General features: G+C 31.1%; 4 protein-coding genes across 5 annotated transcripts in view; 1 reads left to right on the top strand and 3 right to left on the bottom strand.

Annotated features, from left to right (window-relative positions):
- The window catches only part of LOC130621549 (uncharacterized), a 36,747-nt gene extending 29,028 nt beyond the window's left edge, over nt 1-7,719 (bottom strand). The window contains exon 1 of the mRNA XM_057436852.1: nt 7,582-7,719. Within this exon, the coding sequence (XP_057292835.1) occupies nt 7,582-7,603 (22 nt within the window). The 5' untranslated portion in view covers nt 7,604-7,719. The remainder of the gene's footprint in view (nt 1-7,581) is intronic.
- The window catches only part of LOC130621522 (uncharacterized), a 91,989-nt gene extending 83,448 nt beyond the window's left edge, over nt 1-8,541 (top strand). The window contains exons 7-21 of one of the 2 annotated variants that reach the window (XM_057436827.1): nt 357-721; nt 855-1,100; nt 1,455-1,636; nt 2,226-2,308; nt 2,862-3,113; nt 3,336-3,438; nt 3,642-3,777; nt 4,294-4,351; nt 4,782-4,848; nt 5,111-5,184; nt 5,616-5,733; nt 6,030-6,071; nt 6,523-6,636; nt 6,874-7,048; nt 7,683-8,541. In XM_057436827.1, coding sequence (XP_057292810.1) covers nt 357-721; nt 855-1,100; nt 1,455-1,636; nt 2,226-2,308; nt 2,862-3,113; nt 3,336-3,438; nt 3,642-3,777; nt 4,294-4,351; nt 4,782-4,848; nt 5,111-5,184; nt 5,616-5,733; nt 6,030-6,071; nt 6,523-6,636; nt 6,874-7,048; nt 7,683-7,957 — 2,290 coding nt within the window. In that variant the 3' untranslated portion in view covers nt 7,958-8,541. The remainder of the gene's footprint in view (nt 1-356; nt 722-854; nt 1,101-1,454; nt 1,637-2,225; nt 2,309-2,861; nt 3,114-3,335; nt 3,439-3,641; nt 3,778-4,293; nt 4,352-4,781; nt 4,849-5,110; nt 5,185-5,615; nt 5,734-6,029; nt 6,072-6,522; nt 6,637-6,873; nt 7,049-7,682) is intronic. The other variant, XM_057436826.1, reaches the window with a different exon arrangement.
- A 1,436-nt stretch (nt 8,542-9,977) lies between these two features.
- Nucleotides 9,978-13,231, bottom strand: LOC130621530 (universal stress protein YxiE-like). The gene is made up of 4 exons (XM_057436834.1): nt 13,035-13,231; nt 12,592-12,681; nt 11,248-11,399; nt 9,978-10,663 (listed from the first exon to the last, which is right to left on the bottom strand). Exons 1-4 carry the CDS (start codon nt 13,126-13,128, stop codon nt 10,451-10,453), a joined length of 549 nt encoding a protein of 182 aa, XP_057292817.1. The 5' UTR covers nt 13,129-13,231; the 3' UTR covers nt 9,978-10,450.
- Nucleotides 13,232-13,470: 239 nt separating this feature from the next.
- LOC130621546 (universal stress protein YxiE-like) lies at nt 13,471-20,833 on the bottom strand. The gene is made up of 5 exons (XM_057436849.1): nt 20,709-20,833; nt 20,133-20,207; nt 19,172-19,261; nt 18,701-18,807; nt 13,471-14,941 (listed from the first exon to the last, which is right to left on the bottom strand). Exons 2-5 carry the CDS (start codon nt 20,185-20,187, stop codon nt 14,735-14,737), a joined length of 459 nt encoding a protein of 152 aa, XP_057292832.1. The 5' UTR covers nt 20,188-20,207; nt 20,709-20,833; the 3' UTR covers nt 13,471-14,734.
- Between the last annotated feature and the right edge of the window lie 396 nt (nt 20,834-21,229).

Below are 21,229 nucleotides of genomic sequence, written 5' to 3'. Positions count from 1 at the left end.
ATACAGACATGAAACCGATCGCATGCTGATTCTTTATAATAAAACTTTATAAAAACAATATAATTTTTATTTCTAAGAAAACATTCAAGCAAGAATTTATTAAACTTGGCTAGGTTCTTATGTAAACAAAAAATCCTATAACTTCTCTTCTCTTTTACGAAAAAAATAATCCAAAGTTGCATCTTTCGTTTTTTTGCGAACTATAAACATTTCTTTATCAGTTTTTTCGGATTTAAAAATCTGGTGATACTTCACCAATCCGATAATCTCGAAATCAGCTTAAATTAAAAATTTTAATGAAAAGAGTACTAGAATGAGGACGATTTATTTACTGACCTAAAAAGTTGTATTTTTAGAATCAGCAGAGCGTTTTCAAAGCCATCAAAATTGTATCAGTTTCTTCGTACAATGCCAAACTCATTACCGATGAAACTATCCACAATGATCAATGCTACTGTAGAAACTTTGAAGGAAAGTCGACGAAGGAAAAATCATCACGAAATGAAGTACATTATCGCCATAATATCAGACAAAGAGAAAGTATTTTCTGATGAAACTTTGGGACAGATAAATAATGCTGAAGATGAGAACATCCACGTTTATTCTCTATTTGCAAATCACGATAAACATTTTTATAGAATGGATAATAACCATACCATGTCTCTGCAAAGTCGTCAGTTAAACCTAAATCGAGATGATATTACTGAGAGGCTATGCAATGGTACGTTAAGACTCTGATGTTGTTAAGGCAGGGTGCTCGTTTGAACATAGACTAATAATGTTTTACTCTTGATTAAAAACTTTTTTAAGGCAAATTTCTTACAAAACAGTCAAATTTTTTTCATTGCATTTAGATCCTTCTTATATACCAACAAACAGGCCGACACTGATTCGCTTAAAGCAAAAAGAAAAACATACCTATGTTATCAAAGTAAAAGACTATCTGACAAAAGAAGGGAAGAAGAATGTAATGATCTACATAAGAAATTTGAAAGGAAAAATTACACATCAATTTGGTAAAATGAACTGGCCTTTACCTTTTGAAAATGATGTGTCATATGATGCAGTACACACTGTGAGAAAGTCGCTTCAAATACATGGTAGGCAAGAAATATTTTCAAAATTTTGCCTTTTTAGTTTATACATTATCGAATCAAAGTGTAGGTAAAGTAACGTAGGATTTAAAATAATTGGGAAAGACGACTTTTTTAGGTATGACTAGACCTAATAATGCATTTAAGGAGGCTGAAAGCCAGCTTTTATGGTAACAATGATAATCTTAAATCAGCTCATTTTCTGACAGTTAGTACTATAAATAAGCGGACCTTACTAGTTAATATCTTTGTCTTATAAAATACAAACTCTATGAATAAAATAACAACACTTTTAGTCAAGAGAATATAAAGATTCCTGGGTTGCTCAAATTATTATGAGCAACATGTTTTTTTTTTCAGATACATACGCACGCTTTAAAGGTGATCCATATACAATCAAAATGAAGTATTCATCAGAAAACAAAATATATAAATACAATCCAGACTCGTATGATATTTATATACTGTTTGAAGGTGTCAAAGCAGATAATCTAGCCGAACTATTTTTCACAAAGGAAGAACTTGATAAAGTTATAATCCAGGTACTAAAAATACACCTCCCTCAAAAGCTGAAAACTTAGCAATGTTAACGTTCGTCTATGCGGATCACATTTATTACGTTTCATCATATTATACCTCATTATACTAAAAAGAGAAGGAATTTTAGCGCGGGGGAAATATACCTAATACGCCAATTTAAATCAGCGTTAAATAATTTTGAACTACTCGACTAAATGAAATACAAATTTTTTAAAAAAATTGCCAATTTTTATGTTCAATTTTCAAAACATGGTAGTTATGAATGTGTACAAAAAACATATTTTGATCAATTAAAACTTTGTGTAACGTTGCTTCGTCTTTATATCGCTTAATACATCGAAATAAATTAAAAACTTAAATTTAATGGTTTTTATCAATCGTCAAAAATGCTAAAAATCGCTAAAAATGCTATTTTAGGCAATCGCTAAATTAATCAACGCCAGAATTTCTTCTCTAAACAAAATAGCTTGATTTCTTAATAAAAAAGCAAAAAATATTATGGAATAGTAGTCAACTAGAAATATGTCAACCATACCTTTATGGAATCTTACCCCTCTTTGTCTATACGGTTTTAATTTTTATTTTTTATAGGAACTACCAACTCCATTGAAAGTGAGTTGCATAGTATCCATTTGTTTCCTCGCAATATTGCTGTTTACCTTTGCACGACACAGGTATGCATGTTAAATTTTACTCTTTCTTAATTTTACCATGCTTTTGAAAGAACGCGTGGATATAATCTATATTAAGCATCCAAAAATTACGAGACGCTTAATCCTACTCAGGCCGGCATTTTGGGGGCTTTGAAAAGTCGGGGAGTACCTGTTAACTGATGAGTAACCATAAAAAAAACACATGACGTTACACCAAGATTTCAAAGTATCCTCCCCTCTCCTGCCTAAATAGGGTTAAAGAAAGACAATGATACACATTTCCTCATATTTGCTTTATAAGTAAATTCCCATTTCCAATCAAAAGATGTAATTTTCAAACTTTTGCTTTTTAATTTTCTTTTAACTTAATTTGATTTCCAGAGTTTCTAGAATCTCGTTGATTAAAAGTAAGCAAAGAACACTGATTATGTGGAAGGTAACGGATGTAGAGTAGAATGCTAGAGAAACCAAATTAAAATTGGAAAAGATTCTTTTTTGCAATAAGATTTTCACAGAAGCTTAATTTTAAAGTGAAATTTAGACACAGCAGTAAATTTAATTGTTGTTCTTTCAGTTTGGTATTAGTGACAAGACTAAAAGAAGGTTTACGCCGTTTAATTGGCTACACAGACGACTCCCCATGTCATTCAAAAGAACCAGGTTGCAGATGGTGTTACCGAAGACTATCAGATGATAAAGCGTACTGGATGCTATACAATAGAGAAAATGGTACGGTAGATACTGAATGTATTCGACGAAATTCATTTTTAACAGAACCTATACGAATGGAGAAAACATTGGATAAGTGTATGGTTTGTCGAAATAGGTAAGTTATATACATATGAATGTATAAAGATGTATTTACAAAAAAATTGAAACAAAAAATGCTATCCTAGCAACAATTTATAACTGTGAACTGCGAAGCACTTGATATTTAATTCTGACTTTACAAATTTTGTGTCATCACCACAGCACAACAAAATGACTGTATGTGTTGACAGTTGACATTGCTTATTTATGAACCTTAACATAACTGTTTCGTTTCCAGATTGGACTTTGTCTTCGTTAGTTCCATTCACTTTTTGAGAATATTAATGTTAATTATTATGGAAAGCCTTATTTTTGCTGGAATTTATCGAGTGGATACGCAGGTAAATAAAACCATTAAACTTAAATAAATTCAATAAAAAAAATTTTTTACAAGTAGTGCTATTCAAAGTATTTGCAACCAAATGTCTGATCATTCCCAACCTGCATCTTCTAACCAAAACCTTGGAGCCTATTCAATTTTCATAGTGATGATAGAGAATAGAGGTACCATTTCATTATTACATTCCTCTTTTTTATTACTTAGACACAGTGCAATGTTCTCTCTGGCTTTCTGATCTTTGTGATTCAAATGGTCATTTTGCTATGCTCTACTGAAATGTTGTATTATTGTGGATGGAGAGAGATTACTAAAAATAAAGCATGGTGGAGTGCAATGTCGGGTAATTTATTATTCCTAAGTTCTTAATAAGTATTTAAAAGGTCCTGCTAGTGGGTTTTAGTGTTGATAGGCATAACTATAACAAGCAGGTATAGTATGGTGACCAATTCAAACTGAATTTACAAGTTGTCACGTTGCCATTATTGTTCATAGCATTAAATTAATAAGGTTTGTAGCTAAAATGGTTAATACATTGAAATAATCAAATGGTAAAAATGGCATAATGAATTTATGAACAGAACAAACTGCAATTAAGAGCAAATAACGCAAGCTGAAATTTAGTCAGCAGATAAAACTCTGTCAAGATACGCTTGTGGAATTTTTACTTAATTGTTAACTTAATTCAACTATCTTCTTTCTTTATGTAAATTACAAAATCAGAGAAAGCTCCAGGAACTGATTATTAGTTCTCGTGGTCTTATATTTTTAGTGCTACACGTGTGTAAATAATAATAATAAAAAGTTTTAATCACAAAAATATTTAATAGCTTATTAGCACTATTCCTTTTTGTTATAGCATATTGCATTGCATTTTCACTTACTATTGGATATACACGAAATACGCACAATCAAAAGTAAGTTGAATGGTTGAATAATTGTCTCATGTATGTTTTTTATTTGTTTAAGACATAATCTGATCTCAGGAGAGAGATGTGATACAACATACACAAATAACAAATTTGAAAATACATTGTATGGATGGCTCACATACGAATACGCTCTATGTTACCTCTTCTTACTGCCCACTTTCCTTTCATATTATTTTAATCAGATTTCTTCAATTGTAAACTTCTATTGTTCACTTTTCCTATACGATGAGATTAACGTTCAGTGAGGGACACAATTTAATTGGCTAAAGCGTTTCGAAAAACTTATCATGCAAAACTATCTGGAATTGACTTGACCAATCATTGTTATTTTTATTAAGTTATATTAAGTTTTATTAAGTCAAAGTAATCGTCAATGTTGTCACAGGGAATTAACAACAATTTTCTTTTGTTTTAGTTGCTGGCCACTTTCAAACGATATCCAGGGATATGTTACATTGGCTTGCGTATTAATGCTGACAACGGTACGATTGCTGAATTATTAATCAGTTGTTGCTGGAGCTTTCTCTGATTTTATAATTTACATAAAGAAAAAAAATAGTTGAATCAAGTTAACAACTATATACGTATATATTTCCAATAATTTTTCATCATCTTATTCTTTGATTTTTACTTTTATTAGTACATACTAAAAATTTATATACTTCTTTGACTTTCTGCCACAGGCCAAAAATAAAGTGTAAAGACGATAAGTCATCCACCCCATCATTATGGGTTTTTTTTTAGATTTTCTTTGTTCTGAGTATCTACTATGTTTGGAATAATGGCAAGCGCTGTTCAACATTAACACATTACTGCCTGTAAGTAACCAATTGAGTCTAACAAAAATATGAAACACCGTTCTTAATTATCTTGTGTTCCAAAAAAGACGTAAACCTTCCAATATAACCCGACCTGAATATAAAGACATAAACCCATTATTTATTTTACTACCAACGTTTTTCTCTATTTCTTTCTACTCCTGTTTTTTTTTTTTATCATATTACCTTTTCACTTTGTGCATAGGCACATTAGAGGGAGAAGAAGTTAAAATCTATATAATTAGACCAGAGGGCAGAGGTGACAGTTTTTTTCAAAAAATCTTCTACTCCATAAGACCAACCAAGGTAGCCCATTGTGTATACTATATTTCTAATCTAGTTGTTGCTTTTATCCTCTTTTTAACGCTTTCTCAAAAGTTTTCTTTGCGAGTATTTAATTTAGTGGATTGAAAAAAAAAATTTTTTTTTAGGATGCTGATTTCAATGATGATATTTTTGTTGGCTGTAATCTTGCTGCAACAACATCCTCTTGAAAATCCAGATAAATTTGCAACCGTTTTGTTCTTCTCAATTTTAAATTGCTTCACAGTAAGTATCTATTGAGAATGTCATACTTTAACATTTCTCTTTGCTGAGTCTAACGATCATAACAAAGTTGCTAAATATAGGCTTCTTGGAGACTATTGGTTCTCTCTGAGGGTTTGGAAGGTCGTTTCATAAGCATATGAACTGTTTCTATATTTAAACTTGTGAAGTGGTTTTTCATCTTCACTAACGAATTGGACGAAACACGGACTTCACTGTTACAAAATTACTTGTTTGATTAAAAATCTTAAACTATTACTAACTTAAAATGTTAAGCAATTTATGAAATTTATTTTTAGATGTTGTTGGTTTTCTTCTTCACTCTGGCAGTACAAGCGAAGGTGCCATTTATTTCTTCTAAAATACACGAATAAAACTGTTCTTTTTTTAGAAATTTTTGAGTAAAGATTTCGCGGATTTGCAATCTTTAAAAACAAAAATTTTATTCGGCAAAAATGTAAAAAGTTTTAACCACGAAGAATAAATTTCGCGATATTTTTAGATGCTAGATTTATTTTCCAGAAGCCCTTGCTGACTATAGTTGATAAAAAACTCTTAAATAAATCTTAATGGGTAATTATACTAAAAATAATATATTCCAAATCTGAAATAAATAAATTTTAATCATGCGTAAAATAAATTCCCGCAAAATCTTGTTAAAACTTGTTCAATCTCGAAAATGTAAAATGTATTTTTCCCACGGAAAGTTCTGACAATAAGATATCCACTTAAGAATGAAAAAATCTGTTTGAATTTCTCTGATAATGACTGATAATGTTAGTTCAATTGTAGACCCAGAATTGGTGTATGGATCGTGCGAACAGCAAGCTCACACTTGACTCAAACGAGTTTCTAAATAACAACATCAACACACGACCGCAGCAGTTTGACAAAGCATTAGACGAGGTGATGATTACATATATCCACTTGTAAATACCATAAGACAGACATATTTTAGCGTGTCACCAACAGCATTCTATGCTTGCAACATTATAATATTACCAAGTTAAAAACAGTAGTGAAAGTTTATGTCCGAACTGTATGTATAGATAAACTCGAGAGTAGAAAAACAACGCTTAGAACGGTAATAGGGTCTAGGAAATGATAGTCATGCCGATAATAATTTTGTAATTTTGTGTTTAGGCAGCAGAGAAAGAAAAATGCAACCAAAAAAGCAGTTTTGTTTTAACAAACAATGATCAATCGAAACAGGCCTTGAAAAAACTTTCTATTTTAACATCGAAGCCTCCTTCATACGCATCTCACGTATCAAATGGAATGAATTCCATTAGTTTACCTAACTATACAATACAATCAGGTATTTTTCTTTTGTATACATTAAAATAAAAATACTTTTTATATTTATACGCACTTTGGTAATTCTCAGAATTTTTTGACTTTAAAAATCAAAAAGTCGCGAATCACTTTTTTTTATGTCAAATAACGTCTTTTTTGAAAATTAAAAATTTTTAACGCATATATGGCATGTGTCTAAAAGTAGATTTGAAATCAAATTAATCTTAAGCGGATCAAATTTTTCTTGAACTTCAGAACAAAATAAAACGGAACAATATACACTGTCATTAATTTATTGTGTTTTTTTTTTGTTTTAATGCAAACTTAATTAGCCATAAAACTATGTTCAGAGATCGGAGTAACACACAATAGTGTGGAGTTCGGTTAACTTTAAAATTTGAGTTTTTCTTTCTGTTTACGAGTCCTCGCGCTTAGTAGAAGATTATTTTCGTTCTGTTAAAAATTAGTTGAAGTTATAATCACAATACATGAGATTAGTACACGTAGGTTAAAAAAAATATAAATATTATAAAAAAGACAACAATAAATTCTTACTTTTAACCTGGTCAATAAGCATTTCTTCATCACAAAAATACTTTCTCGTTTTTTCGTCTGTAAGGAAATTTACAAACTTTACAAACAAATTAATATTTTAGTGTTATGTAATTCTAACTCATCCATGTGTAACGAAGTGGAAGATGAAATCGACAATGGTTTTGAAATCATCGTTCGGAAACGTCCACGGAGCGCATCTGCTATGGTGTACAATACAAAATACTTAGACGCTCCAAATGATATGCTACAGTCAAAATCTGCTGAAATTTGTAAACATGCAAAACTTCGGCGTGAGGCTAGTGACAGTGAAACATATACATTTGTCACACGCACTCCACCTGTTATTGAAATACATCATGGTTCTGACACGGAGTAAGTGAGGTAACAAACTCATCAGACAAAGGAATTACAACTCAATGTCAACTCCGGAACTTTAAGTTGGGATATTTGTCGTGATTCATTTACAGCAAAAGCAACGAAGTGGCAAATTAGTTATAAAGGCCATATCTCATTTGTTGAAATACATGATGTTCTAGCCATTTATAGTTTAATAATGACTAATATGTATATATTTGAAATATATTCAAAAAATAAATAAATAGAATGTGTGGAATCTATTTCCAGAAATAAATAAACGTACGGATTACCATCTGCGCCGAAGTGACGACAAACTACAACCTTGTTTTAAGTGCTTGGTGTCTCTTTTTTATAACCGGGACGGCGAAATGTCAGAAAAAGTACAAGATGCCCTGGGTAGGTTGGGTAATACCTAATCATATATGTTGAAAAATTAACTCCAAGTCCACGATGCTTGTTACTTGTTTCCGTAGGAGATTAAAATCGACAGCTCTCGGTGTTACCGTACGTAGATGCTGTCTTGACATCACACTTTATACTGTGTACAGAGAAAAAACGCAAAATCAGATTGCGTCCTGGAAACGAGACTTAAATCGAACTGTGATACGTTCCCTCAAGAAGACGCTAAAAATCTTGTATTGCATGTTGGTGAAGTGTTACCAAGGAGCCTCTACAAAGTTTACATTTGCCCCCCTTCCCCCAGAAAAAAATTGGTAACAACAAGGGCAGAAGAGGTTAGTGTAGAGATTCAAAGTCATACATGCGTTGGTTAAAAGTTCAAATTAAACAACGACGGCATGAATTGGGTAACGCATAATTAGCACAACTGCAAGCACCCTTGTTCCCAGAGATTTTTTTCTTTTTGATATGAGAGAAGACGTCGCAGTATCGAGTACTTAACTAGACTTTGCCAAGAATGAGATGTGAAGAAATGGATGTGTGTTAGTCACATACCTTTAGCAGAAGAAAGAAATTTTTGCGGGAAAAAAAGAACTTGGCGAAATTTAATTTGGCAGATGGCGAAAAATCTGACAAATTAAATTTAAAAAAACTTTTTCTTTGAAAAAATGTTAAGGTTGTCCATTCTTTTTATATCATGTAAACATTAGATTTTAACAACCAGAAAGTTAGATAAGAAAGAATCCATCGCCAATGCTATAATTTAAAAGAATCCTGATGAAAATCAAAAGAAAAAAAATAATTTAGAGGACGGCAGAAAAACAAAATTTGGCAGAAAACAGGCAAAATTCGTCGACAGAATGCAACTTTTGTTAATTCCGCCAAATTATTTCTTAGGATATCATATTTTGAACTAAATTTCTGCTTCTACGAAGTTAAATGCTACCAAATTGGGTCCACAAGATTGCCCGAACTCTATTTAAAACGCCTTTACAATTCATTGAACGATACAAATGGAGTAATTACCTTTCTTAACAAAAAATAGATACTATTCCATGGATTAAAACAACGAGGCTATTTATAAATAAATCCAAGCACAAAGACACTTAACTTTAACAATTTTATAACAACAACAACAACAAATTTACAACAACAGCAACAACAACAACAACAACAACAACGACAACGACGACGACGACAACGACGACGACGACGACAACAACAACAACGACAAACATACAACAACAATAACAATAAACATTATGCAAAAATCAGCCTTCGAACTCTGGATAAATTTAATAAATTTGTTGTTTAAATTGCAAACATTGCGAAACTAACTACAGTCCCGTGAGGAATAACGTCAAAGAATTCCACTTCGGTCATTTAGCCGCCTTATTGACCAAAATGTACGTTAAAAAGAAACGTGCTAAAATAAAAAATGAATGATTTTTTTAATTGAACCCTACGTAGTTTTACCGTAAAGCATTGGTGGAAATAGAGCGAAATTGTCACTTGTACCCTACGTACAGCGTTCCCAATAAGAAAACATTGGTGAATATAAAGCGAAATTGTCACTTGCCATCACACCCCTCTAATAGTTTTACCAATGAGGATACGGCACGTATAAATAAGCCATTACGTGAAAGTTGCTGATCGCTATAAATACTCTGAAATTATTTACATGAAGTATACAAAGTGTAATCACAAAAAAGAATATAAAAATTAAACTACGAGATTGAAAAGAAAAAAATTAGACCCTAAACAATGCGTTTTTGGTTCCTTTTGGTTCCTTTCCTTCCTTCCTAACATCTCTTTGTGTTAAAACAAACTATGAAAGATTTTTGAACGCATTAGGAAAACGTTAAAGTCATATCTATAAGAATTTTTTATAAAGCAAACAAACATAGTTGTATGGTGAAAAGTGGTCTCGGGTCACAACAATTTTAAACCTGCATATAGAAAAGAAAGAATCCCACCAAAATAACAAACCCTACAGCTCTCTTAAATATAACTATATTACCACAAAAAGATCTCGCACAAATTGTAAATGAAGTATAAGGCATAATGTAAATAGAGTCTAAAATGTAATTTTAAGAAAGTTTCAAAAATCATTCTATTTCTCCTCTGGTAATGGCGGCACAACAAGCACCGGTATTTGTGCATGGTGGAGAACGTAATCGCTAACACTACCTAAGAAGGTACGACGTATCGTACCCAAACCACGTTGACCAATCACAATCATAGAGGCGTTGTTTTCTTGCGCTATTTTGCAGATCGTATGGCCAATAGAATCTTGAGAAGTTTCCACGAGCACTTTGGCATTGACCTAAAAAGTATATAACACAGTAAGAAGTGGTTTCTGAAGATTAACATAGTCCTACTTTTTACACGTTTGTTTGATTATTATCCGGGGTTTTTTATAGGCAACTTTGTTTTTCAATCCTGTCTCAGTTTCCGAGGGCTAAATTATTTTCCTATCCCGGAGTTGCTAAGAAGGATAACTAAGACACGTTGATTAACCCATCAAATTTTCAACCTGTCAAGCGGCTCAACTGTTACTTAGGTTTCGGCCCAAAACTTAGCATCAGCAATCAGCAACTCGGTTGTTTATATATATAAAAAACGTGTACAATAATTCTTAGCTATCTAGGGTACATTTATGAATACATTTTAAATGGAAATTTAAATACAATAGCCTCACTAATTTAATTTAACGCATTGACGTCTAAATCTAATTTATCAACGTTGTGACGTTACGTCAAAACAAGTATTTTGGTCGGTTAGCAATTGAACTATATCTCTTTTACTTTTCAGGGTAAAAAGAGAATGCTACAGTGAATGGTGGCTGGGAGTGGCTTAAAAGTTGTAGTGCAGGGATAAATGCAAACTAAGTCGAATCCATGCACCTACCCCTTTCTCTTGGCATCTTTCTTTTGCTCTGTCAGCGATAGCTTTACTCTCACGCACACTTTCCTGTATTTGATGTTGATTGAACATGGTTGCAACAGGTTCACCATCTTTGAAATATTTGGTTGCATGAGCCTCTTCATATACCCGATGACCTAGGGCGAGGAAAAAAAATTCAAAAGCGACATTCGCAAGTGACTGGTTGACAGTCAGCTACCGAGTTGGGGGGCTTTTAGTAGAGGTAGAGGGTGCTTACAGCGATACGCAATCCTGACGTTCAGCGTTCAGTGCAGGTAAACCGTTTCGCACATCCAGATAAAGAGCCTTTGTAAAGTTATACAGTATGTCGTAAACTTAGTAAAGCGCTCATAGTGATACAGCTTTTCGGGTGGTAATGTTTTTTTCACCAAAAAAAACACAGATTACAACCGGTTGTTACCCTGTCATAACAAAAACAGTCGGCTAGCATTTTTTTCAGCAGTTCGGATAAAAGTTCAAAATTTAATTCTAAGTGGTAAGGGCTTAGAACAGGTAAACCAAACGCACATTCGTATAGAGTCCGTGCAGCGTGGTTCTTTCAGGCGTATATAATATTCTCACAGCTTCAGTTCAAATAGAAACATAGGACAACTGTCTTTACCCCGTCCAGCTAAAACGGTAACCGAGATTTTTTTTAATATTTGGAAGTAGTTTCCATTAAAGTTGCAAAGGTAAATCTGGAGCAAGAAAATAATTGCATATGACCTAACCACAATGAAACATTAAACAAAGGTACCCAAGATCGCACAGCTATGTAAATACATTTTAACACAAAAACATCTGAGATATATTTTTTTTTCTGGATGTACACTCCTAGGCAAGATCTTAAAATTGGATGAATATTCATCTTAACAGTGATACGCATAAGCATAAAAATTTATTAATGCCATAAAAACAAAGAAAGAAAAAATGGTAAAAAGAAAACTCCAAACCCCAACATTATTACTTTTACAATGACTGAAATCTGTTATGCCGGAGCGTTAAAACGTTTAAAACGGAATTCAAAGCTTTACTTTCTGGTTGGTCCTAGACTACTAAACTAAACAAGGAACGTGAAAAAACAAAATAAAAATCTCCTCCGTACGGTTCTTTTGGGGACTGCTATTTCGTGCACCTAGCGCGACTTTCTTATGGCCGACAATAGACAAATTTTTAAATACAGAGACCAGTCGTAAATCAGAAAAAAAATCTACTGGTTTACCCGTCAGCAAATTATTTACTCTGCAGGGGATCTGAAATGAAGCTGTGGCGGCGCCATTTTGAACAGAATACGGCCATTAATATAGAGTTATACCAAACTTGACATACCAAATAATCCATATCCTGGCATATCAGGTAAAACATGTACATGTGCTAAACCAACTGTGTCTCCTTCCTTGTGAAGATATAAAAAGTACCCTAAAAACAATCAAAAACGGTGCTGCGTTAAACGTGAATTGCATATAAAAACACAATTAAAGTAATACTTGAAAGCGTAAAGATCAACCACCGAATTAACCGTGCAACAACAGTTGCTATATAAAAATTCAACTTAAACTGGTGCAACAAAGGTGTATTCCTATTAAAAAGGAACGAATTGCTAATGATACGTTTTTACAAACGAATATAATTGATGTGATGCGCATGGGCATTGTAAATTCTACCATGCGGAAACGTAAAAACCTGCCGAACAACACCCTTTTCTCTGTGTTTGAAATCAAATTCTCAGCGTAAAGATGATAAAGAAAAAGTAGCTATCAAATCATACTCACATTCTAACGCGCGAATGCTGTGTTCACTTGAATCGATACAAATTAATGGTAACCCTTTTCCCTCATTGACTATTGGTGCTGCTTCGTCTGCCATCTTTATTCTGGTCTCTATTTTATCCCTATCTTATCTAAGAATACAGATCAAGCAAATACAGTGCCAGTTTCAAAAGGAGATAAAGTATAGAGCAGCTTAAGTTAAAGTAAATTAATCCAAGTGAATCTAATTTCCTTTTTTGTTAATATAACAGATAGAATCTGCCAAAAATCCAGTGGAAGCAACTTGAATATATTATTCAAAATAATCTCAAAAAAGTGTTAATATTTAGTTTTACCCACAAAGACACACACCACTGTATGTAAACAAAGCAGAAACACACACTCACTTGTTAAATGTAAACAAATATAGAACGACAGCTTAAGACAAAAACAAACAAAATGAACTGAACCCATGTTTACCCTGAAAATAGATGACAATAAAATTCTTCTATAGATACTTAAACTGCATAAAAAAGTATATAACTATATAAGTCATACAAGTTATATGTGATACACAACACTGTAAGGGCGAGTCTCCACGGGACGATTTTTACGACGATCGTCATAAATACTCGAATTTGATTGGTCGCGGTTTTCGTCCTGACGAAAAGTTCAATTGGTTTCTACTTTTCGTCACAAAAATCGTCGCGAATATCGTCCAGTGGAGATTAGGCTTTGGACTCGTTTGTCCGCTGTGTAAAATGGTGCTAGTGTTGCACATTCTCTCTAAATTCAGCGAAAAAGCTCTTTTAAGCATAAAATTAGTGTAAATGTGACCACTATTTAGTTGTCGTGGTCATTAGAACTAACTAAACAAACTAAACTTCTCACTTCCAGAAGTGTGTCTATAATATTAATTAATATTTGATATTCCATATAGTTTCTAAAGATTACTCTGTAAACATTTAACAAATCCTGTCATTATATGTATATATACAAAGAATAACAAATAAATATAAATGTAAACACGAAATAATTTGAATCTATAAACACGATTACTTTGTATTGAAAGGTAGGCTGCTAAGATTTTCAGATTTTGAAAAATTATTTATATTAAATCCAGACATTAAAAATGGTCTTTGACATCAGCATTTGACCCCAAAACACTGTTGGTTTTTTTGAAAGAATGTAGTTTTAGTTTCGTAGGTTTTTAAATTAATCTCTCTTCTCTCTTCTAAATCTTATTTTATTGTTAGTTTTTATTTTTAGAAATATTAAAAAATCTAGTTGCAAATAATGTATTAAAAAATAACAAACAAGACAATAATAATATATTTATTTCTAAATTATTAACTGAAGGAATAAAAACAACTTTACCCTCCTACACGTTCTTTAAATTTCACATAAATAATATCTGTACACATCAAAGGTTTAAAGAGAAAAACTAGAATGTAGTCAGAAATAAAACTAAAAAGAAATTGAGCCAACATATACGAGAGTTGAACATCCTATTTTTGTATTTACAAGAATGAAAGGTTGTGGAACACAACAACGGCAAAAGGGTGTTAATATTTGTGTCTACTGTTAAAAAAACACAACAAATTCTATTACTATTTGGCTAGTAAAATGATTTTTATAGAAAAACATGAGGTTGTATTTTCCAGCTCAGAGACAAAATTTAAGGCAAAATCCAAATGAAAATTTAACCAGACACATCTTAATGTCTACTTCTTTTTTGAGGGAATCACCAGAGTTGGAACATTTGAATGGTGAAGAACGTAATCACTCACACTCCCCATCAAAGTTCGACGGATCACGCCCAAACCACGTTGACCAATCACAACCATCGATGCCTTACTCTGTCTGACAACATTGCAAATCGTTTCGCCTGGTGAGCCTTGGCTATTGCGTAAAAACACCATTGTTTCGATCTGAAACATAAAATCGAGATCCTGAGGTTTTTTGATATGCATAAAAAGATTTTAAGATTTTTTCTTAGTTTTTTAAGGCACGAATACAACCAAACCATTCTTTTACTTTGAATTACAAATTCCAGTAGGCCAATACCTATGAAGGCTGGTACGTTCAGGAAGTTAATTTTCGCGAGATATTTATAAAAAAAGAAATATTTTTTCGTGAAGTGACCAAATCTTCCTTCGTGAAAATTAAATTTACAAAATAAATTTTTCGACAGCATTTAATCTCTCAATTCATACCGTTTTCTTGGGCTGTTTTGTAGAAGAAACAAAATAAATAGTAGAAATTCACAAACTTATATATTAATTCCCTTGCGTGAGTAAAACTGTGAGTCCACGACACGAAAATCACGAGTCACTTTCTTATGACGTGGCTGTACGCTAAAATTTAACTAAAAAGGTTAGGGTCGTACTTCATATAAATAACGCACATAACGTGTAATATATAACCCGCAGCTAATAACGATATATATATATATATATACCATTATGATATATATATATATATATATACCATTATGATATATATATATATATATATATATATATATATATATATATATATATACCATTATGATATATATATATATATATATATATATATATATATATATATATATATATATATATATATATACCATTATGATATATATATATATATATATATATATATATATATATATATATATATATATATATATATATATATATATATATATATATATATATATATATATATATATATATATATATATATATATATATATATATATATATATATATATATATATATATATATATATTATATATATATATATATATATAATAAATATATAATATATTATAATATAATAAATCTTTAAAAAACATTTGAAGAAGAGCATGGTTTTATAAATTAATCATAGCAAGGTTTCTGTAAGGTTTGTTTATGTTTTTTTCTCAGTTTTGATGATATTATTGATGCGAGACATGTTTGTTAGCTGTGTTTTTTTAAATTCTTAATCGATAGAGGTTTTTGACATTATGTGGAAAATTTACGTTGCTTTTTCACATTTTTTGATTTTGTTGCAGTATATATTTACATGTTTTTTTAATTATTTATTTATTTATTTTTGGGGGAAGGCGGGGGAAGGACATACATGTTTTTTACATTTAAGGTAAAAAATGTACAGGGAGGCTGGGGTGACTTTCCATTTACATACATGGTATATATATAATATACAAACTGTTTTGCTTTTCTTTTGAAATTTTGTGTTAACTTTTGTGGCACAAGGATCATGCAATATACCGAAAGAACTAATTTTTGTAGAATTTGACTTTACACCTTGCAAGCCTTTCATGTTTTTATATTAAAATAAGAAATTCAACTCTGACATTATATATATTCCCACATTATATATAAAAACTCCCACAAAACCCATCAAACGTTATTAACCCTGAAAACTTTTCTGGTTCTTTTTTTAGTTTGCGAAGTTCTTTTCCTGCAAATATTCTGAAAATAAAGTTCAGAAATTACTTATTTTTAAAATGTAAATTTAATTTGTTTCAAATGTGGTTTTTACATTTTCATGTAAGAGTTTGTGGGCAAAGACATAAATCAGCATGCTAAAAGAAGTGACTTTTTTAATTTAGAATTACTAAACACAACCATTTTCTTACATTTAGTGTAAACTTTTGTGCGTATGGCTTATATTTAATACACCAAAAGAGCTATTTTGGTGATTTCAATTTTATACTCTTTGTAAGCTACTTTTTTCTTCTTTTTGACATTTTGAATTAACTTGTTGTTGTAGATATATGCATATAAAAAATGGAATTTTGCGAATTTCTGTTTTACCACTCAATTTTTACATTTTATATAAATTATTTGGAACAGAAAGGTATGAACTAGACCAAAATACCTGATCTTAGTTGTTTTTAATTTACAGGCTGTGTCTGTGAAACTTTAAGGGGGACATTTTGTGCAAGGCAATGGCATGATAGAACTGATTTTTGTTGTGTTAATAGATGTTATATCTGAATCTTTTTGACATTTGATGTTAATTTTGCAAGGAAGGACCATATATACACAGAAAAATTCGATTTTACACCTTGCAAGCTTTGTTTTTCTATATTTTGTACAAACTCTTACCGGGGAGGACTCTGTGCAATATACAGAAATGACTGATCGTTCTCGATTTAAATTTGATGTGTTCCAAATTGTAGTTTTTTGAAATTTTGTGTAAGATTTAATGGGTAAGGACAAGATGCAAAATATCAAAAAAAAAAAAAACTGATTTTTTTGAATCAGAAGCACTCCCTACAACCATTCTTTTTTTCACAGTTTGTGAAGCTTTTGTGGGGAAAGAGTGTATGCAGTATCATCAAAATAACTGATTTTTGTTGCAAACTGTTTTTCTTTGGCATTTTCGATTAAAATATTGTTTTTGAGGGCATATGCAGTAGATATGTATATAAAAATAATTAAATTTTTCAAACTTTGATTTTGTCGTTACCTCTCATTTTTTACATTTTTGATTAAACTTTTGTGGGAGACCGTCGGTATGCGAAGGACCAAAATAAGAGATTTTAGTATTATTTAGAATTTGCATTTTGTGTTGCAAATTTGGTGCAAAAATAGACATGAAATGAACTTATATATAGATTGATTGCTGTTGTTTAACCTGACTCATTATGACTTTTATATATATATATTTTATGAAAATTTGTGACAGAATACTATGTGAGATTTGAAATTTTGTTTACTTTATTGATGTTAAAACAGCATGCAAGTTCTTAATAGGACTTTTATTAATTTTAGGTTCAAACACCGTTTCTTTTTGTTGACATTAAAGTTTAGTGTCTAAAGTTTAGTGAGAAAGGACCGTATGCATTATATCAAAAAACGTTTTATTGCATTATAATTTATCCTTGCAATCCCTTTTTAACACCTTATATAAAAATTTCTACTTAGGCACAATTTATTGTTTATTCTTCACATTTTGTGTCAACCTTTGGCAGGGTTTGCAATAAACTAACTGATTATACCATATACAATGAGAGAGATTTGTGTTTGACATTGATCAGTTTTTTTTTGTATGTGACGTTTTGAGTGATTTAAGTTTTATGGGCGAGATGCATTTCGAAATGCTTTTGAAAACTTCTTTCCGAATAATTTTCGCATTTGTCAGATGGTCCGAGCAGTAATTTTGGTAGATTTAGATTTTAAATGTCACATATATACTGCAGTTGTTGGACACCTTCAATTTGTTTGGTCATTTATATAATAATGCAGATGTAAGATGCGCACTGCTGTATTGTTTGTTTTTGATGGACGTATATCTGCTACACAAATTAAATGAGAATACAGTGGATTCTTCTACGGGAAACAGCTAGTCTATATTAAAATCAGAAGAGAAACAGAGTTTAAAATTTGTATTTCAGAAAAGAGAAAAAAAAACAACAAAACATTGCGAGAATAGAATTTCGCGAATAGCAGCCAGTTTCCTAATAATTTTCGGAAAAACTTGAAAATTAGCGAAAATTAATTTCCTTAGGGTAAGTCAACTCAAGAAGACAAACAGATCTTAAAGAGCTTGCTTAAGAGGTTGCACTGATCACAGAAGTGTTCATCCCAGAAGCTGTCAAGAGTTGCATGCGAAATGAGATACCACAAAAATGATTGGAATACAAAGGAACCAATGATAATACATATATAAAACAACAACAACTCACCCCTCTCTCCTTACACAGTTTTTCGTAGTCTTCAATTAATTTTTTACTTTCTTTAGCACTTTCTTGAAGGGAACTTTCATAGCTGTCGTCAAGAAAGAAACCATTATCTATAGAAATAAAGATTTCTTTGAAAAAATGATATTCCTAAATTAGTTTCTTGTACGGTTGTAAACAAACTTTTAAACATCATTAACGCAAATGTACACTAATATCTTAATATATTCTAACTGAGCATTTAAAAAGGAAAAAAAAAACAAACAAAATAAAAAAGAAGAAGAAAGATCAATAGAAATCAATAAAAATCAATAGTTGATCAGATCTTCTGTTACATATTGCTGTGAATTAGCTAGCACGACTGTAACGACTTTAGTTGTGCGGCAACTTTTTAGGGCAACAAATGCTATCAATAATGACTATTCTATTTCGCAAATAATCATCAGCGTATTCTCCTATTTCATCACAGAAACTCACCATAAATTCCAACCACTGGCATTGCTGGAACTTCGTGCGCATGCACTAAGCCAACTTTAACGCCCTTTCTGTGAATGTGATCGCAATACCCTAAAATGTTTGAGCGGATAGATAAAAAAAAACAAACATATAAATGTTATATAAACAGATAAACAGATATAAAGGTAAAAGGTCACTACTTTTGCGTACACACGAAAATTTTATAAAAGTCACACACATTCCTGTGACATTTTTGTCTTTGGTAAAAAAGAAAGGTGACATCCATAGATTGTCATTTAAATGTTATCGACTTTTTTTTCTTTGAATGATCAGTGGACAAGAAAGATATAAAAAAAGTTAAAGCAGAGAGTTGATTTTACAAAAGTAACTTTCAAAAACGATTTCGCCACATTAGCGAAAAAGCAAACAGGGTTCTACTCTATTTTCAAAAGTAAATTCCTTCAAAACTAAACTTTTAAATAGATTTTTGTAATTTTTGAGGAGCTTTTGTTAACAAAATTGAGGAGATTTAAGGAGAAAAACTTGCACTTTTAAAAGTGAAGGAACACATAGACTGGCATCTCAATTTTTCTTACAAAAGACAACTAAGAAACTTTGCTTTAAATACAAACACAACAATAAAAGTAATGTTTGCAAGCCATAGCAACCACAAGTTGTGGTGATTCAAAATAAATAATATAAAAAAAGCATATATAAAAAATAACCAAATGTTCAAATTTTTTTGAGGAGATTTGCGAAATTTAAAAAAAAAATTGAGGACATTTGAGGAGAATTGAGGAGACCCTTTGAATTAAGAAGATTTAAGGAGTTATGAGGAGGCGTGAGAAACCTTTAACAACAACAAAACAAACAAAGAAATCATAGCATCCAACCACTATTAACAAAACACAACCTACAAAATCGTAATTACAATAAAAACATGAAACATTGATGCAACATGCAATCTTAAAACCATACTTACAATCAAAAGCTTTCCTACTATGCTTGCTAGCATCGATACACACTAACTGCAACATGTTTTGTTTTTATATCTTCTCTAAAACAACAAATGAAGACGCTCATCAGCTTATATTGTATACTACAACTTGTAAAAATGGGTTGCATCATCAACAACATTAATGATATACTCATGGTTGCCACAAAAAAGATAAAAAATACTTTTTAATTACTCTACAAGATAATTTCGTTGTTTCCAAGGGATACTTGGTTCACAAATTTAAAAGACTGTTCCTTATGATTTATTAGGCAATGTTAGTTTGTTGCTATATCCTCAATAAGATCCCTTTTTTGATCAATAAAGCAAAGCTTTCATTAATGATGCAAAGAAAAAGAACTGGATGAAGAAAGTTTAACATAAATTCCAGTATGTTTTTTAAATTTCACGACAATCCTCAGATGTTTGCCTGTGTGGACTGTGCATAATAAAGTTATAGAAATAATCATCAACAGAATATAATTTTTCTGAATTATCTTCTTTTATGACACAAAAATGTTGATGAATTCAATGCAAAATATCATGACTGCTTTATATTCTTACCTAAAAAATTATATCCCCCTACATCCATTTTTTTCTTACACGTTTTATCTGCACCTAATTAAAACGGTAACATAAATACACGTTTTATTAAGAGACATCATAATACCTTTGGTCCACCAATTGCTTTCAACTAGTACAAATCGTGCTTGTTCAAGCGCTTTATTGGATTCCAAAAGCACGTTATATTTGCAATAAAAATCCCCCCCCCCCCAAAAAAAAATAAAAATAAAAAAAAATAAAATAAAAAAATTCGAGTTACAAAATAACAAAAATAAATGCTAAGGTCTTAAAGACATAAAAAAGAAATTTATAATAGACAAGTGGGAAAAAAGTATTCTAGACAAGCTGCAATGAAATATTGTCAATTATTTCATTTTAATGGGTATAAATAATCTATTACAAATTTCAAATTCTATAAAAAAGCAAAAAACGTTTTATTAGTTAAATAGTGCAATCAAAACTGATTATAAAAATTCTTAAAATTCGTAAACAACAAACAAAAAACAAAAAGCAAAAAAAAA

Source organism: Hydractinia symbiolongicarpus, chromosome 12 (assembly GCF_029227915.1).
Source record: "Hydractinia symbiolongicarpus strain clone_291-10 chromosome 12, HSymV2.1, whole genome shotgun sequence".
NCBI classification, from domain to species: Eukaryota; Metazoa; Cnidaria; class Hydrozoa; order Anthoathecata; family Hydractiniidae; genus Hydractinia; species Hydractinia symbiolongicarpus.
Note: the sequence above shows the minus strand (reverse complement) of the source record. Positions and strands in the feature narration are given on the sequence as shown.

Bases quoted from the DNA above. Each gene is read 5' to 3' on its own strand.
- LOC130621530 (XM_057436834.1), bottom strand. From the start codon at position 13,128: ATGGCAGACGAAGCAGCACCAATAGTCAATGAGGGAAAAGGGTTACCA. The intron at 12,682-13,034 runs GTGAGTATGATT...GATTGTTTTTAG, and splicing joins CAGCATTCGCGCGTTAGAAT to GGTACTTTTTATATCTTCAC. The intron at 11,400-12,591 runs GTATGTCAAGTT...TCCTCGCCCTAG, and splicing joins GCCAGGATATGGATTATTTG to GTCATCGGGTATATGAAGAG.
- LOC130621546 (XM_057436849.1), bottom strand. From the start codon at position 20,187: ATGTTGCAGTTAGTGTGTATCGATGCTAGCAAGCATAGTAGGAAAGCT. The intron at 18,808-19,171 runs GTGAGTTTCTGT...TTATTTCTATAG, and splicing joins GCCAGTGGTTGGAATTTATG to ATAATGGTTTCTTTCTTGAC. The intron at 14,942-18,700 runs GTGAGTTGTTGT...TTTATGTTTCAG, and splicing joins AACTGTGTAAGGAGAGAGGG to ATCGAAACAATGGTGTTTTT.